The sequence below is a fragment of the Polistes fuscatus genome, unplaced genomic scaffold (genome assembly GCF_010416935.1).
Source record: "Polistes fuscatus isolate 324 unplaced genomic scaffold, CU_Pfus_HIC Scaffold3, whole genome shotgun sequence".
In the NCBI taxonomy this organism is placed as follows: domain Eukaryota; kingdom Metazoa; phylum Arthropoda; class Insecta; order Hymenoptera; family Vespidae; genus Polistes; species Polistes fuscatus.
Window position 1 is genome coordinate 4,718,117 of NW_025113107.1, and position 18,276 is coordinate 4,736,392.

At 33.1% G+C, this 18,276-nt stretch overlaps 1 protein-coding gene across 9 annotated transcripts in view; it reads right to left on the bottom strand.

The window, feature by feature from the left end:
- LOC122519931 (ecdysone receptor-like) overlaps positions 1–18,276 on the bottom strand; it is a 103,343-nt gene that overhangs the window by 21,127 nt on the left and 63,940 nt on the right. For all 9 annotated transcript variants that reach the window (XM_043639754.1, XM_043639753.1, XM_043639745.1 and 6 more), the window contains one exon: positions 16,092–17,502. In XM_043639754.1, the coding sequence (XP_043495689.1) occupies positions 16,092–16,575 (484 nt within the window). In that variant the 5' untranslated portion in view covers positions 16,576–17,502. The remainder of the gene's footprint in view (positions 1–16,091; positions 17,503–18,276) is intronic.

The window sequence follows — 18,276 nt, forward strand, 5'->3', positions numbered from 1 at the left end:
AAAATTTGCTATCTCTATTTTATAATACGTATTTGTATTCTATTCTATTCTACTCTATCTATTTTAAGCACAGGAAATTATTCAACGGATGCACATGCGTACAAACATACACCGCATATGCGCGTAAATAAAACGTTTCGATATAATAAAGGAATTTTAAAGTAGAAATACTAATTGTAAATTACAAAGACGATTAGAAACTAATGAATAAAACTGAAGAACTGTTTACTGGTCAAAACGGAATAATTTTACTTTAAGTAGAACACGTTATTTTCATTTTTAGAGTCAACGAACACTGCTTGGTCGATGATCTTTGATTTGATTGTTTACATTTATATTTAATTTGTTTTAATAATTAAACACGAGAGTATTAAATGACAACTTAATGTTTACATATAAATGCACGTGCACACGCGTTAACATTTTTCACGAGCCCATGGATGCATATGCACGATTACTTTGAAATCTCATAAAAAAATATTTCTTCAAGAAAAATGCCTTTCTACGATAATTTGTATCCCTAATGAAATAGTTTAATATTGTTTCACATTTAAAATGAAAAATATTTCTCTGCTCGTTAGCTATTTTCCTATAACTACGATTCAGCTTTGTTTAAGCTGTGACATTATATGTTTTAATAGTGGGAAGTAAAGGGGGTTGAGAAATATACCATTTATAAGAATAAAAGTCCAATATCGCGAGAGAAAGAGAGAGAGAGAAAGAGTTTATAAGTTTTGCAAATATATATACATGTATATATATATTAAAAAGACAAAAATACGATAACCATTCCTTCTTCATCATAGTATTTCTATCCGTGTCGATAATAACGAAGGAAATTAGTGTGAGCTCGATATAAATTATCGCGTTCTCGTTCGTTTTCTTCTTATTTTCCCCTTTGGCAAAAGATAATGGATTATGCCAAGTAAGTTGCAACACGAATGAAACTCTTATTCGTTTCGAAATTTATAGTATAAAATTGAACAACAACGTAGTATAATAAGATTGGGCTAAGTTATGTAGAAAATTATACGAATCTTCGATGATTTGAAATTCAATGAATATACTTTGTTGATTTTTATTTTAATTTAAATTTGAAATGGAGAAAAAGTTGCTTAGTTTTTATTTAGAATTTTATTTTTGGGTAGATTTTAATAGTCATTAGTATAATTATAATACCATGTTATACTACTTTTGTTTTTATAAGCCTAAAATGAAAATACGCATCGGTAATCTTTTGAAAAATATAAAATTATGAAATGATATCTCTACTGTGTTTAATTAATTTTCTTGTTTTGTCAGTTTGACTTAATTTAATATAATTTACAGAAGAATAAAAAAATGTAAAACATAAACCCATGTAATAAAACATGTTTGAATTTTGTAATTAGTCGATAATATCTCAACGTCGATATATTTTTCATTTATTTGAAATTCTTTCAAAATTCTATCCGAACAACTAATTGTTCCAATGGAAATATATTTTATTATATTCGATAAAGAAATTTTATGATTAATTTCGAAGTACAATCAAATGAAATATGTTTAGATTTATTGCACTCTTTGATAAGATCTATAGCCAATAAATATTTCGATTATTTCATTTTCCATGCACAAGCACGCATACACACACACAGACAGATACTCGTACCACAGTTACCACACAAATATACACAGGTTCAGAAGGTTAAACTGATTTTACAGTTTGATCGATTAATCAGAGCATCGAGCGTGTATAATAATGTTTCGTGAAGATTCTCGTGTAAATTGATTGGTACACATGATACAAGGCTATAAGATTTATACGGTATATAGGCAAATTTCTATACATACTTATATACATAATATATGTAGCGTAATGTACTATAATATACTTAAATATCTAATATATTTAATATAAGTATATAAATAAATATCTAAGTATATATGTATGTGTATTGCATTAGAAACGATTTTATGGTCTACGTGTTCATTTTACATGCTTGCCAAGTTACAAGTTAGCGTTCATATATACATAAATACATATATACTTCTGAGTTGTGTTGTTTCTTATCTGACCCTGATAAAACGAATCGCGATAAAGCGCAGGTAAAGTAAGGCAAGGTGCGTCGAGAACGCTCGTGAGCCTTTCCAAGCAAACTCGAAATGAGTTGCGTGGTGACGTGACCCAAATCCTTGAGAGAGAGAGAGAGAGAGAGAGAAGAATTCCCCATTCGATGCATTTCTATCCTGTGTTTACGTTCTGCATATACATTGTTCTCCATAATCTTCTTTACTATAATACATACATTTATAAATACACATATGTGCACGTATTGGATGAATTTTTAGAAATTTTCATAAAAATTGCTAAAAAGAAATTACCATCCATTTCTAACACTGTGTATATTCTGAATATAAAATATACAAAATGGCATCTTTAATCTGATATTGTATATCTCAAAATATTATCCGAATTTATATTAAGCGTCATACAAAATTATTGATTATATTTTCCTATAACGTATTCCGTAAATTTGTTTAAAATATGATTCTTTATTTTGTTTTAATATTATTTTTTTAAATATATACTTCTTTCTAATCTACAATTAATAACTGAAAAGTCGTTTCTAGCTAAAAACTTGTCTTTAACTGTTTGTCATTTAATTTTTTTTATTTTATATCGATTGAATTTCCATAAATTAAAATATATTATAATTTAACTTTTTTCGATTCGACAAGATCGTATATTAGAAAAAAATGTCTACAGAGACATAGTCTGAGCGAATACTTTTATTCGGCACTGTACATGGATAGAATGATACTTATACAAAAATTAACGTAAGTATTAGAATTTAACGAAACGAAGTAAACAAATTTTGTTATGAATTTATCGTCGCTCATCCAAGTCAATTTCGCACATTTTACGATTATGTGTATATAATGTGAGTGTGTGTGTATATGTAAGATAATGCACGAATACGAAAATGCATAGGTGTGTGTTATCAGTGACAGTAAGAAAATATAGTGAAAACTCATGGGCCGTCGAACTCCAACATATGTTTTTTATTGCTGTTGTTGGTTTTCACGAATATTCTCATTCAGGTATTTTTCTACAAGAAATATTATATATATACATTGATATTATATATGAATTAGTGTATTCCTTTCTCCATCAAATTTCTTTTTTATTGTTTTTTTTCTCGAAAAAATGAAAGAAAGAAAGAGAAAGAGATAAATTACAGGGCAATGTGTCAACGGACTTCGCAGTCGTAAAGATAAAAATGTTAGATCGATGCGTGATCAAATAAATGTGATGCAATGTTTATTTTTATATTCTCAACAATTTTAGAACACGAAAGAGAAATTCGCGAGTTTTCGTTGAAAATTCCCAGGTAATCGGAACGACATTATTTTTATGATTTTGAAGAAATTTAGACGAATGTGATCGCGAGGGACTCGTTTAACTATGGCGCTGCAATCGCCCGTCATCTTTTTTATTTTTGGCGCGCAATACAAACGTTTATAATTTAAAAATTTCATAACAACGTGATCGTTTTAACTTTAATTATTAAATAAATTACGTATAATAAATTTAATCGTTATTTGTCAAAGAGGATTATAAATCGTTTAAAAAAATGTTATTTTCAATCGATCATTTATACTTGGTTATAAAATTTTTGTGTAAAATACAAATTTGTAATGTTTAAGTTAGAAGATACGGTGCGTCGACCTAGATCTGAAAGGGAATCGTTCGAGTATGTATCTCGGTTGGTTATTGCCATGTTATTTTCAGTTCAAGACGGTCAGGGAGTATTAATAGCGAGTAGTGCAGTGTTTAGTCAACGTCAAGTGAACGTGTCTTATCGTTATCATCGATAGAACAAATTAATTGGATCGAGACTAATGTATTCAAAGAAGATTCTGTTTTCGAAATTTAAAATTAATTCGATTGAAATTTTCCAAAATTCACGTTGTATGCATAATAACAAGAAAAAAAAAGAAAACAGAATTGTTAACTTGATTTTTAACGATCTAAACAATTTTTGTCCAAATAATTTCTTTCATGGGATAGAAACTTTCGGTTGTTTCTTTTTTCACGAATAAAGTTAAGGAGAATTGAATTACAGTAGGAGGCCTTTCGAAATCGATCGGTGCTTGCGATTTTCTCTTTCACGCGATAATCGTACCGGTAGTAGTCAGTCTATTACAGGAACTTCTACTATCTTTGGGCAACATCTACCTGTTCCCGGAAGTACTGGATTCTCGCGTGTTTTGACGTAAATACGCTCGCGACAAAGAAAGTAGGACGATTCTCTCTTCCCTCTTTTCCTTTTTAAATAAAAGCTTGCAAATATTCTACTACAATACGAAATTACACTTAGAAGATGTTAGGATGAAAATTAGAAAAGTCATTTATTATTTCTATGGTCACGAAAATTTAAGTTGACAAAGCTGAGCAACGATAATACGAAAAAGAAAAGAAAAAAAAAGGGAACGAATTAGAAAAGGTTTGAAATAAATGTTAAACCTAAAATAGACATTGTTTGCATTTATTTTTTACAAAGTATGATAAATATAGGAATTCTTCTCGTACGATAATAAAAAGTATAAATATTAAATTGAACAAATCTGATGTAAGATAAATTAAAATGAAAAAAATAAGTGCAAATAAAATGTGAGATATGAATAAATTGTTGACGTTTGTTTTATTTTTTTCTTTGGAACACGTGAGATATAAAAAAAAAAACAAAAATAATAAATGTATATATATATAGTTAAGAGAAGTGAGAATTAATCGATATAAACAGTACGAGTGAATATATCGAAGATTTTCTTGTAAATTCTTTTGATGTTTTACGAAAAAATATGAAAAGAAGGAAAGAGGGTAAGAGCGTCCTTCTCAGAAATCGACATTTTTCGATCAAAGAAAAGAATACAACGAACACTCTGGATTACATACTAGTAAAGTATATCGATCTCTTATGAAGAGGAAAGAAGTCTTTGAAAGAGAGAAGAAGTTCGAAAGAGTCTCTTAAAAGACGTGTGATTTATCTTTTCACAGTGACGGATGTGTTCACCGGTATCTTTTTTTCCTGAATCATCGGAGCAGCAACGAAAATGAAAGGGGAAGAGTATAAGTGGGAGAAAGAGTGAGGAAGAGAGACAGGGAGGAGCAATAAATGAAATTTCAGTGAAAAAAGAAAGCATTGAGGATCGAGTTCTGACTTTCGTTTTAACAGTATCGTATCATCAATCATTCAATTAATTTACAATTAGATGTAAATTAAAAAGTACAATTATTTAACGTAATTATAATATGTATATAATAAAATAAAGACATTCCTATAGGAGACTTTTTCTTTACTTTTTTTTAAAGATTATAAAATCGCTGGGATGCACACACACACGCACACACACAAATTTGGACACTTTTTATATATTAAAATAATAAAATAATAATAATAAATGTATATAAATGAGATAATGGTTTATCGTTAGCCATTTAAAATTATTGTACAAAGTGTACAAGTATTTTATAGATTACTATTATATTTTAAAGATTACTATTCTACAGATTACTATATACTAGAATAAAAATGAAAAGGGGAGAAAAATAAAAAATAAATGAATAAAATAGACGTAGTATAAAATTATTAAAATATCCTAAACTTCGTAACTGCATTATATTACCAAAGAAAGTTCAAGTTTAACGATCATAAAAATTATTAACACACAATCAACGTATATACACTTATAAGTTTTAATTTTATATTGCAGAAAGGTCAAGTCAAGCGGCTATAAAAGAAAAAAAAGAACTGTTCTAAGCTTATCAACGAGGAAGATAAAATAAAGAAAGAGGAAAAAAAAGAAATATATAAAATGGGAAAAATATAATAGATAAAAAAGAAACAGAAAATTAGAGAGGTAAGACTATTTTAAAGAGACTAAATACAACACGTAGAAGCTTACGAATATGTTTTGGTACTGATCGTTAGAACAATTTTTTCTTTTTTTTTTTTTAACGATAACGTGCTGTAGTGTGTCTGCCATTTTGAACAGAACGTTTGTTCGCGCGAAGCTTAGGCTTGGAAAAGGCAGCCGCCGGCAGCAGCGTGGTGTACATTAACACACGATGTGGGTCATGCACGCTCTCGGTGCAGATGATAGCGACGATAGATAACAAGCTACGATAAACGAAGCAACTGACTGATTACAAACCGACGACCTACATCAACTTCTATGTTGACTTTATATATATATATATGTGTGTGTGTGTGTGTGTGTGTGTTTATACACGTGTATGAGAAAGTTCTCTTATATACGTAACACTTTTAGTCTACGAATCCAACGATAGGTATGGGGAGAATGATATTCTCAATAAAATGGTATCAATAAATATTGGATAAATAATAATAGGAATAAGTAATATTAGATATTTTTTAATAATACATACGTAAGTAATATTTCTTTTTCTTTTTTTTACTTTGCTTTGAAAATTATTATTTATTTTTTATCTATACAAGAAACGATATATATGGGTGGGTTGAAAAGTTTTGAGCTTAACATAGAAACTAAATAAAATTAATAAAAAAGAAAGTGTATCCTTTTTCAAAAATTACAACTAATATTAGACTTAACGCGTACTAATGGCATTTAAGACAACGAATGATGGCGAACTAAACGTACAACAAAAATTCGCACTTTTGGTGCAATTAACACAACTACACGAAACGTCTTCTGTATTCCTTGGTTTGTTTCGCTTTCATATTGACAGAATTTAACGTTTTTGTAATTTATTTTTTCATTTTTTGTATTGGGCACATTTTTCTTTTCTTTCTTTTCCTTTTCCTTTTTCCTTTTTGCTTTTTAACGAAAACGATGAACCGCGAATACACGATTTATTTATTTTTAGTATTTGCCAAGCGAATTTATAAAGGATCATTATGAAAAATATTTATTTTTAAATATCGAATCAACGCTTAGTTTATATTTCATTTCGGTGATAAAAAATAAACGTGTTTAAAGGAAGATAAAAATTTATTACTCGAAGTTCCGATAGAAACGAGCGTTCTCGTATAATAAAAAAAGAGAAAAAAACTTGAATAACGAAACACCGACATAAATAACATTAATACCTTTATGCGAGATCGTTCAAATAATTTTTTGTTCTCGTTTAAAAAAAAAAAAAAATATCAAATACGAAAGAAATATAAGCAATGATTTATATCTCAGATATATATATACTGATCGAGATCATTGAAAAGAAATATAAAAATGATATTTCGCACAAACAGACAGAAAATAATTTTGATCTATAGAAACGTTGAATGTAGTGAGGTTGAAAAAAAAAAGAAGAGGAAAAAAATAAAATAAGAAGAAAAAAAAAATGGAGAGATGCAAACAACGGCTGTTAACTTGGTTGTCCGATTACGTAACGTTTGAGACGAAAGATCAAAGGCATGGAATATAAGATGAAAAGAGAGAGAAAGAAACAGAGAGAAAGTGCATCGTCGAGTCAACGAATAAAACACAAGGAAGAGGAGGATGAAGAGGAAGACGTTCAAATTCATCTGGAAGTCAGCTTGATAAAACTTGCCTGATAAGTCAGTCGCTTTGTTAAATATAGAATGTATTCGATGTGTTCTTCGGTCATGCTGTCACACACTGTCGATGAAAGTGAATTTTTCTCTTTTTCTTTCTCTTTCTCTCATACGATGATATAACAATAATATATATATATATATATCTTTCTCTTTCAATTGGATAAAACGAGTTTATTTATAGTTTGCTTTGAATTTTGTTTCAAACTCAAAGGAAAAAATGAACGTATTTTTTTATTTAGAAAGAAAAAAAAAAGAGGAAAGGAAATAAAAATTTAATTTCGACGATTTTTAAACATCTCGTACTTCAATGTCAAACGCAACGCATTACAGATTTTATTTGACGAAAAGATAGCAAAAAAAGAAAAAATAGATTAAAATAATTTCAAACGTATCGCACGCTCGCGTTTAACGAAAACATCGTTTTTTTTCGATTTTTAATCATTTCTATTTGTAATAAAAAATTATTTTCTTAAATGCGCATTTTAATTGTGTCTACGTATGTTTAAATATAAACTATATATATATAAAGAGTTTTAAGATTTATTTTTTCGCAATAATTATTTATCGTTTCTTGGTCTCTTTTAAAAAGCATGTTGACTACTAAGAATTGATCTGTTACTGCGAATCGAACGGCACTGCGAAAAAGCGAGATTTCTTTTCAGGGTCAAGGTCACAAACATCGCGGATCACACAAGGAAAAGAATTATTGATAAGAAAACTGGCAAAAGAAAATAAGTATACATGCATGAATACGTAGAAATTATCAATTATACATAGATGCATATTACGCACGAGAATGTGTTTATTTAGATAGGTGTTTAACCGCATTCATGTGACTCCTAACGTTGTGTTCTTGAAAGATTAAATTTAACTGTATTGTATAATTAGATTCATCTAAAATTTATCTCAAAGTTAATTCGAGTTAAAATAGATTCAAAAGTATTTTCTCCTTTCTCTGAATTATTCATTAACTATTTCACTAGGTACATACATATTTTGAAACATAGTTGCGAATAGTTGAAAGATAGAATCAATAAAGTAATATGAATTTTTGGAAGGTAAAAAAGAGTTATAATTCTAGGACAAGGTCATATCGAGCATATAAATTTATTGTCTTACTTTGATGAACTGAAATCATTCCTGAAATTATGCCAATATATTTTGAAATCTCCTGTGTTGTATATAATATATTAATAAAATATATTCATATAGATATATTAAAAATATTCCAATTTCTCTTAAAAGTAAAATTGAAAAAATTCTTGTAAAATAAAATGAATATCTTAATTAAATAGAATACCATTTCAGCTAACCCACATATTAGCAAGATTTTCTAAGTTTTGTCTTTTCATCGTTGCTAACATCTCCTCCACCTCCTTCATCCTCTTCCGTTTCTCTAAGTAACGATAGGAAGGACACAACGAATGCACAGGAAATGTAAGCGAAAGGTCGCCGGAATGTCGTCATAAAAGAGCGCGGGTGTATCACGCTCGTAAAAGTGCTACGGAAAGATAAAAGGGAAAAGAGCGTAAAACCGAGGGAGCTTTTTTATTCTTTTTTCTTTTCTTTTTGTCTTTTCTTTCGTTCTGTAAGATTCTCGTGTCACGATCGATTCCAAAAACCTGTGTGTTCCATAGGTTTTTATTAAAAGTAACCATGCTCACTTAGTTGCCAACCAAAAAATCCGCAATCACTTAGTTTTCAACCCAATAAAACAGTAAGTACTTGATAGTACGACAGATGGAATAAGAGAGAGATCAGTGAGAAAGGCATAGATTGCTGACATGTTGATGACGCGAGGAGTGAGGAATGGGTGATACCAGAAGTGAGGAAGAGGGGATACAGAAAGGGCTCGTACGTTGTATACGACAATAATTATTATATGGGCCAGTGGTTGGTAGGCGTGGGAGGGTCCGTGCTAGTCGACATATTGTCATTAACCTCATGTGTCTGTCGTCCCTAACAGAACAACACAACACAGTATACTACAGCACGGTATAGCACAACGCATAGCACAACGCATAGTGCGTCGTTCGCATCCTCCTCGATGGGTACTATACTCCCATGTGTTCAAGAGCGTGTTGAAGACACGTAATACATTACGTACACGTGTGAGTGCACAGACTCTCCTTCTACTGCCACCAACACACCAATATCATCATCATCGTCATCATCACTACCAGTACTCTAATTCTTCCTCGTCTTCTACTATACACGCATCAACTTTTCTCTCTCTCTCTCTCTCCTACTGTTATTCACGAGTAAAAGAGCATTTGCGAGCTATGCGCGTCCAGAGAACGCAGTCGTGCGCGCATTGCTAGTCAAGGCCGTATCTGCATCCTGCCCACGCGACTTTTGCACCGACGAATGTGAACGTTTTCTTTCTCGTCTCTTGATGAGTATACATTTATACTTTAGATTCCTATTAGATAATATTATTTTTATCATGATTTTTCTTGTCTTTTAACAGTTATCCGTGTTACTAACCACTTGTTATATATATTTCCAATATAATTAGCGTATGATTATAATAAATGTTAGTAGTAAAACATAAGTGTAATTTTTAATATATATGTATATGTTAAATCAGCTGATAAGTTCTGTAATGAAAAAATAATATTATATTTTTTTAAATAAAATTTGATAAAAAGAGATAAAAGATCGAAACGCCCCGTAGCCATCTAGCTGGCGATTCGATCAACTAAACATGAAGGATACATAAGAGACGCTACCGCGCATTAATTAACCTCTTTGAACTCAGTGCTCGCTTCCGATAAAATCATTTTGTTATCTTGGTTCGACGTATCCATAAAAATAGATTTCGATTATTATCTCTGTTATTTTATCATCATTACAGATCTCACATATTAAATATTTATTTTTCTAGCATCAAGTGCACATGTCTACATAAAATTGATATATAGGTATTTATAAATATATATGTAGGTATATATATACTAGATACATATCTACTATATATATAATAGATACATATGTACACATGTATTCATTATGTGGGTCGGATGACGTTAATTGCCACAAAAGTGATATTTCGCGATATGGGTTTACGTGTATTTAGGTATGTGTCTATGTGTTTAGATACGTTGCCAACACAATACCGTGTTAAGATATCATGTGGGTAAAAGAACATGACGTGAGTATCGTGCAGTTTTCTTCTCAATAATACCCGCATGATCGATAGGGCCGTCATAGATGATAGGATATCATTCTTATGTGTACCTATCTATCGTGTCTGTTAGTATTTGTTACATCTATATATATAAGGATAAGAAAACATAAAAAAGTTATCTATTCGTGTAAAAAAGAAGTTTAGAAACGACACGATTCAGAACTATGTTCTCGTGATTTCTCTGAAACGATTTTTGTCAGAGTTTCCCCTGGGAGAGCGCATTCATGGCGGAGAACAAAATTGCTAGCAATCGAGTGGCAACAAGTGAGAATACCTGTGGCTTCGTAGTCGTCACGAGTTCTCGTAGTTTTCGTCGTCAATATAGAGAAGACAACGACTAGAACGATGAACCTGTGCTTTTACTCTATCATAGATAATATGAAAATCGAGGATAGGTTTGCAAAATTAAAATAAATCGTAGTAAACGTATTTGTATCATGTTAAATATTTGTAATATTTCAAATATCTTTTAACATTATTTTTCTGCATATCAACTGTTATACTTAAAACACTATAGAAACAAGCGGTTTTTCCAAGACTTTTTTAGGTTAAGATTTACTTTTAATAACCATAATTTAAATTCATAAATGTAATTAGTGTCAAGAGTCGATTAATAAACGTGTAAACTATTCACATATTTTAATATTTACCAGAACCTATAATATGGGCATCATTACGATAGATTATCGTGACAAAGATAACTAAGAAGACAGACCATTATTATCAATCGTAAGAAAAAGAAGACATTATGGAAGTGCAATGTTAAGAAGAAAATGGCGACTCCACTTCGAAACTTTGAGATTTTGTTAAAAAAAGTAAAAGAAACTTAGAGGAAGGAGAATTCTACGATATAAATGAGAAAAAGTGAAACAAAATGAAAAATAATAAAAGGCTAAGAGAGGAGAAGAACGACAAGCTGGTATTCGAACGGCAACATTGAATAGCACCGCAGTATGGCAGTAGTGCACGCGGTCGCTGGATTGACGGAAGTGGACAGGAATTGCCGAGTGAGTGAGCAAGCGAATAAAAGAGAGAGAGAGAGAGATAAAGAACAGAGGCGGGAGACGAATGGAGAGGAAAAATTATTAGCGGTGAGAGTGAACGAAAGAGAGAGAGAGAGAGAGAAGACCTCGTGACGTCACGTCCGCTCGCCGAATCGGCTGCATTAACCTCTCCTCCTCGAAATAAACGAAGATGTACTACTACATACGTATGCATTATTTCTGCCTACACCAGTATAATAAAAAAAAAAAAAATAAATTAATTAAACTTCCCATTCGTATTTTTCCAATTCAAGAATTTTATTTTACGTTTAATCAGCTTCAGGGGCCGTATTATTAACGACAGCAATAACAAGGTAATTTTTATATCTTAATTTTATTATTTGATAAATAAAGAAATGAAAATATTTTTATCTATATATATATATATATATTGTGAAAGTGTGAGAGATAAAAAAATGAGAATTAATTATATTATTTAATCGATATTCTTTTAAATGTTATTGTTGCGTTATAAAAGACAGGAGAAAAGTATTTTAATTAAGACGTACTATGAATTACAAGTTCGAGGTGACGGAAGCTAAGTGGGCCATCCTGTAAATAGACGAATAGATAGAGGAAGATAGAGAAAGATAGAGAAAGATAGATAAAGAGTGAGAGAGAAAGAGAGATAGTCAGTTGGCTCAAAGAAAGCCCGACGGAAAGAGCTTTACGGTTCGATGCTCGAGCACGAGCCAGCAAAAGCTTTCCTCCTCCCTTCCTCCTCCTCCTCCTCTTGTTCATCTCTTTCCTGACCCTCCTCACCGTGTCTCACCGTCCTTACTTTGAAATATTAATAGCGTACGCATTCTACGTATTCAAATATGCTACGTGTATATGCGTCATCTATTGTCATGCACATGTATTACGCGAGAGCAACTGTGTTCTATTTTAGCAACAGTTCATTATCATAGTCGAAGGGTGAAAATAATCTACGGTATTATTTCTTATCTCCTTCTTCTTACTTACTATTACGTTACTAATCGCAACTAACATTTATATCGATTTTTTTCTAAAAGTACTGGCTTTACCAATAAAAATATTCAACGGATTTTTAATATTTTATATCTAAATAAATTTATATTTACGCAGTATAACAACGATAATATATTATTAGATTATCGATTAAAAAAAAAAGGAATTCTGTGTGTATTTGATATTGGAATAATTAAGCGAGACAAATCGATTTTATAACTTTTATATAAAAATTTTAAAGAAACTATTACTAATATTATTAAGATAAAATTTTAAACATTCCGACATTATTTATTGGTCAATTCAAATAATATCGAATTGATTATGATAAGTTTTTACTTGTAATAAGAAGAAATAGCTTTGAAAATGTTGTTCCAAATCATTTTGTAATCGTTTGCTCAAGTTCTTATAAATAAATATTGTGACATATGTAAGCACTTACATACAATGTGTGTGTGTGTGTGTGTCTGACTGTGGAAAATAATTCAAGAAGAGGGATAGGTCAGGAACGCTGTTCTCTGCTTCGAACGAGGGGAATGATAATGATTTACGACACGATTGGTCCCCTTATATATGTGTATTCGATATTATGTGTATGCTAATACAACGACCAGCCAATGCAATGACATCAATTGGAACGATAAGAGATGTTGCTCGAAAGGGGTGCTTAGATAGAATTAAATGTGCCAAGTAGGATGAAATAAGCATGAAAATCTTTCACAGATTTATAATTATTAACATATTTTGCGTGGGTGAGTAATATGTGTGTTTGTCTGTGTGTGTTACTATCTGTAGTTTGAAAACAGATAAAAAATGTTGTTACGAATTATGTATAGCAATCGAAACATCGGTAAATTATTGCGATATAAAATTTTATTAAAATTCAATGAACGACGAGTATGTTCTGAAGGAAGTAGTCTCGAATGGGACAAAAAAGAAAACTTAAAAAGAAAACTAAAGATCAAGAAGAGAATAACCACGCGATTAAAATTTTTAAAGATAAAGAAAAATAAAATATAGGATTAGAGTTTAGCATGACGCGGTCTCTGAGTTTGCAGAGGTGAAAAAGGAAGACGACGATTAGACGATGCGACTAGCGTAAGATCGTGCGAATTCGAGAATAAGAGAGTACAGAGGAAGTTCGAAAAACAAATAAAAAAAAACTAAAATTAAGAAAAACTTCATCAAATTTACTTTTAACCACGGCGAAATTCTTTCAAATAAACATATTTTCTACTACGATAAGATGATAATTCGAGAATGATGTGAGAGACGAATTTCAACAACGAAATAATGAAAGATTAATCGAAAAGTTTATCAGGAAAAACGCAAAGAAAAAATAATCAATACTCATTGCTACGGGAAAGTTGATTCGGAAGATTTTAGAAGAATTTTGTTTCGGGGAAAATTATTCGAATGGAAGTAGGAAAAGGAGGAGAAGAATACACGAATCGAGGTCGGTCGAACAGGAGCGCGGGGTGAGGTGAGGAGGCGATGGGAGGGGAGAGTTGGGGGGTTTGGGGAAGAGATAGAGGATGGTGGCGGCGAATTGGTGCCTCAGCGTCGCGACGACGACGTCTCGGTTTAAATTCCAGGCCGCGAGAATTGCATCTGGCACGGTAGAGAGTACAAAAAGAAAGAGAGAGAGATCGGTGAACACATCAACGTGCTTCCTCTTGAAAACGTGGACGAAGCGATATAAGAAATCCTATTTTAGTTTGAGAAATACAAGCGAAATTTCGCTTCCTTGGACGGTGACGCGTTTAAACGTTCAAATTTATTTATTTCCAATTTTTTGTTTCTTTATCTTTTGATTTTATTTGTTTTTTTATTCTGTTTTTTTTTTTTTTTTTATTTTCCCACATTTTCTCTCCGAAGAAACGATAAGAAGATATTAAAGATGACGTACGAACGCGACGCGCATACTTTTAGCGCGAATTTTTTTTCTTTTTTGCTAAAGAAATAATAACAAAAAAAAAAAGGAAACTAGTTTACTTTTTCTTTCAAAGTAAACCAATTGTTGTCACTGGTCAGACAAACAAATACGTTTACGTAGTAGATAAGAGATATACGTGGCGAGAATAACGAGAATCCTTTAAAGTGTCGAAGACCATGGCTTCCCTCTATCTCACGGAGAAAGGTAACGAAAAAAAAAGGAAGGGAAAAGAAAAAAGAAGAAAAGCCAAGAAAAAAAGAAAACAAAATAAATACGTTACGTGGTTGAGTTAAGATTGTAACGATCGATGGTATGTACTTATGGATTATAAGAAGCAAGAGAGAGAGAGAGAGAGAGGGAAAGAGATTAGGGTTAATGAAACATTTCCAAGGAGGAAGAGGAGGAGGGAGTTGAGAAAGGAAGAAAACGATGAAGAATCGTTTTTATAGGAAAAAAGAGTCCAAGAATTTGAGAGAGAACAATTTTCGAACCTATCCATGATGATGCCAACTGCTGAAACACAGTGAGCTCTCTGTTTCCCTTCCCTTACAAAGAAATGCTTTAATCAAAACGGTATTACAAAGGCGAAACGCGTCGGCAGAAGCGAACTGTTGCTCTCTTTCTCTCTTCCTCTTTCTTTCTTTCTGTCTTTCCCTCTCCTTCATTTTGTCCGCCTCCGCATCAAAGCTCAGCGTTTGGTCTGATTTAATCGCGCTGACGCGGACATTCTCGGTCCTCAAGCATTTTAATGAGCGTCTAGCTCGCCGGCGTTTTAACACGGAACGAAAGAAAGAAGAATACGCTAAGGGAGCGTTAAACCTGAACGCGTTTAATTCGTTTCGCCCGATTCCAACGACCTCGATTAATCATCGCTGTCGGTGAAACGACGATTTGCCATTATTCTCATTCCACGAGCCAGCGCAACGCAGCGCGGCGCGGCGCGACGGGCCGCACCCGCCATCTTCTTTCGAAACTAGCTCACCTCGCGATTTTGTAAATTAATCAACCAAAGAATATCTTCTCCTCCGTTCTTTTTAATCTCACCTAGAGTAAGAAAAAAATTGAACGAATACGGACGACCCACGTGACTAAGACTATTGTCAAAATAAATTATACTACCAAGAGTTATAATACCAAATAAAACCAAGATGTTCGATACTAGCAGCACATCATCCTGAACGGTGATATTCATCTCACAAAAATTCCAAAAAGTCCATTCCGTTAAGAACCTCTGTTCTATTTTAAATACAGGAGCGCAAATTATAATCTATCAAAATACTTGTCAAGGTGATATATGTTAAAATTGAAATAAAATGACAGAATTTAATGAGTTCTTTAAATCTAAGAGAACAAATTAAACTCACCTATCTTACTGTTGGGACTATAGGGATCATAGCTGCTGGTGCTCATCGGACTCGCGTAACCGTTGTTGCTCGCGGCAGGTTGCTGCTGTTGATGGGCTAGAGGGCTTGAGTGAGCTAGAGGAGGTTGAGGATCGGACAACTGTTGTTGAGGTGTTGTATACACGACATGCTGACTCTGTAGGGCTACCGGAGGTGAACCGGGACTGCCAGTGGCGAGCCAATCGTCCGGCCTGGATGTCTTATTACTGCTGGCGATCCCAGCAAAGAGACCGCTTCCGGTACCAACCGGTCCAGTGACCGCTGATACCGTCGCCGATGTCCCAGCCAGGTGTTCGGGTGCTTCGGCCTTGACCAGCGCCAAGGACGCTGCGCTAGCAACGACGGAGGCGATCGTACTGACCCCGGGAACGGTTCCTGGGACAGCAACACCGGTCGTATTGCCGGTGCCATTGCTCGTTTCCATACTCGAGTCGCTGGTGTCCATGGTGGATGTCGGTGGATCGGCCGCGGCTAGCCTGGACGTCGCTGCCAGGACAACACCCCCTGCACCGACCACCCCCGACGTTTCATCGTAACGCACCGCTACGTTACCGCTCACTAAGCTGGCCACCGTGACGAGTCCTCTTCTTTCTTACCTACGTGACCTCTACAACAGTACGCTTCTCCTTCCTTTTTTTAATCTTTCTTAAAGAACTAACGAAGTCCACCTTTGTCCTTATCCTTCTGCTTCTCCTTTTCGTCTCTCGCCGTACGAGAGAAGGCAGTGTTGATGTTTCGATGAGTCTATCTCTCTCTTTTTCTCTTTTCTTCTCTACCTTTATCTTATCTTTCCCCTTTTACATTCTCTATCTTTTTTAATTGTACGTATGAGCAATATAATGCGTCTTTTAACTCCTGCTCTCCAAAAGTACTCGTTCCTTCCTGAGATCTTTGAAAAGAGTGAGCTACCCTACTCTTCTTCTTCTTTTTCTTCTCTCTTTCTCTCTCTCTCTCTTTTTCTCTCTCTCTCTATCTCTTTACTCTTTCAACGAAACGATCGATACGCACACCCGACGAGACCACCGAGTTTCGTATCGACGTGTCGATGCTATTTCAAACTTAAGAACGACCAGATGATACTTATTTTGTAAACTCTAACCAGTTAGAGTAATGATTATACTTTATTATTGTTAACGTTCTTCTTGCATTAACGTATACGGCTATGTCGTGCTCAGCGTATTTACTATGAACGCCGATAAAAATATTCTCGCGATCTTCGAAGGATCACGAAATGATTCTCTTCCTCCTCCGCCGATTCCTTCTGTCTCCTCCTCATGCGGAAGGGTTCGAGTGTCGCGTGCTCGCGCGCGCATCGATAATCCCTCTCATAAAGTTCCTTATGCAATCGTCGCCAGTTGATGGCTTGAGGTATCTGGAACAAGAGGAGAAGAACGAAGCAATTAGAAAGAGAATCAGAGTGCTATAAATCTTGATATTTGAAGTACGCGAAGATCAGAGTACATTTTCAGTAGTTCTCAACAATAATGACGTATACATCATATTCGTTACTAGTATAAAATATATAAGTATTAATGTGTACAGTGGTCTTAAATCAATATATTATATCAACTTTACCATTTTACCGATAGAAATTCTCAGGAATTCTCATTCATAATCATACGAGTTCAATGTCTATCAAATTCTATCGCATTCGTGAGGAAATTCGTTGAATACTTTTTTGAACTTCGTTGTTGAAACGAGCGTAACGACCCCGATGAAAGGACTTACGTTCGCGTGTACAGCATACTCGTGACCTATTATTTCTGTCAAAAAAGAGAAAAAGGTAAACGGAAACCGATACTACTGACAACGCATTGTGTCACGCATGTCATGCATATGCGAATTTTAAGCAACTGTGTTGTTCACGAAAACCTATGGTTTTAACTGATTGTAAAACACGATGATATTTCGACTCGTGTCCAGTCTAACGTAATTTTAACTGCATTTCTACAATATAAGTATTTCTTTTTTATTGCAAATAATGTTTACTATATCAACTCGACGGGTCATAATACTGAAAAGAAATATTATGATGTTTGTAAAACTATTACATAACGTGACTCTCGTTCGACTTGTTGTATAAGAACATTCCTTAGAAAAAAACATATAAAACGAAAAAAAATAATAAACAAATTAGAAAAAATAA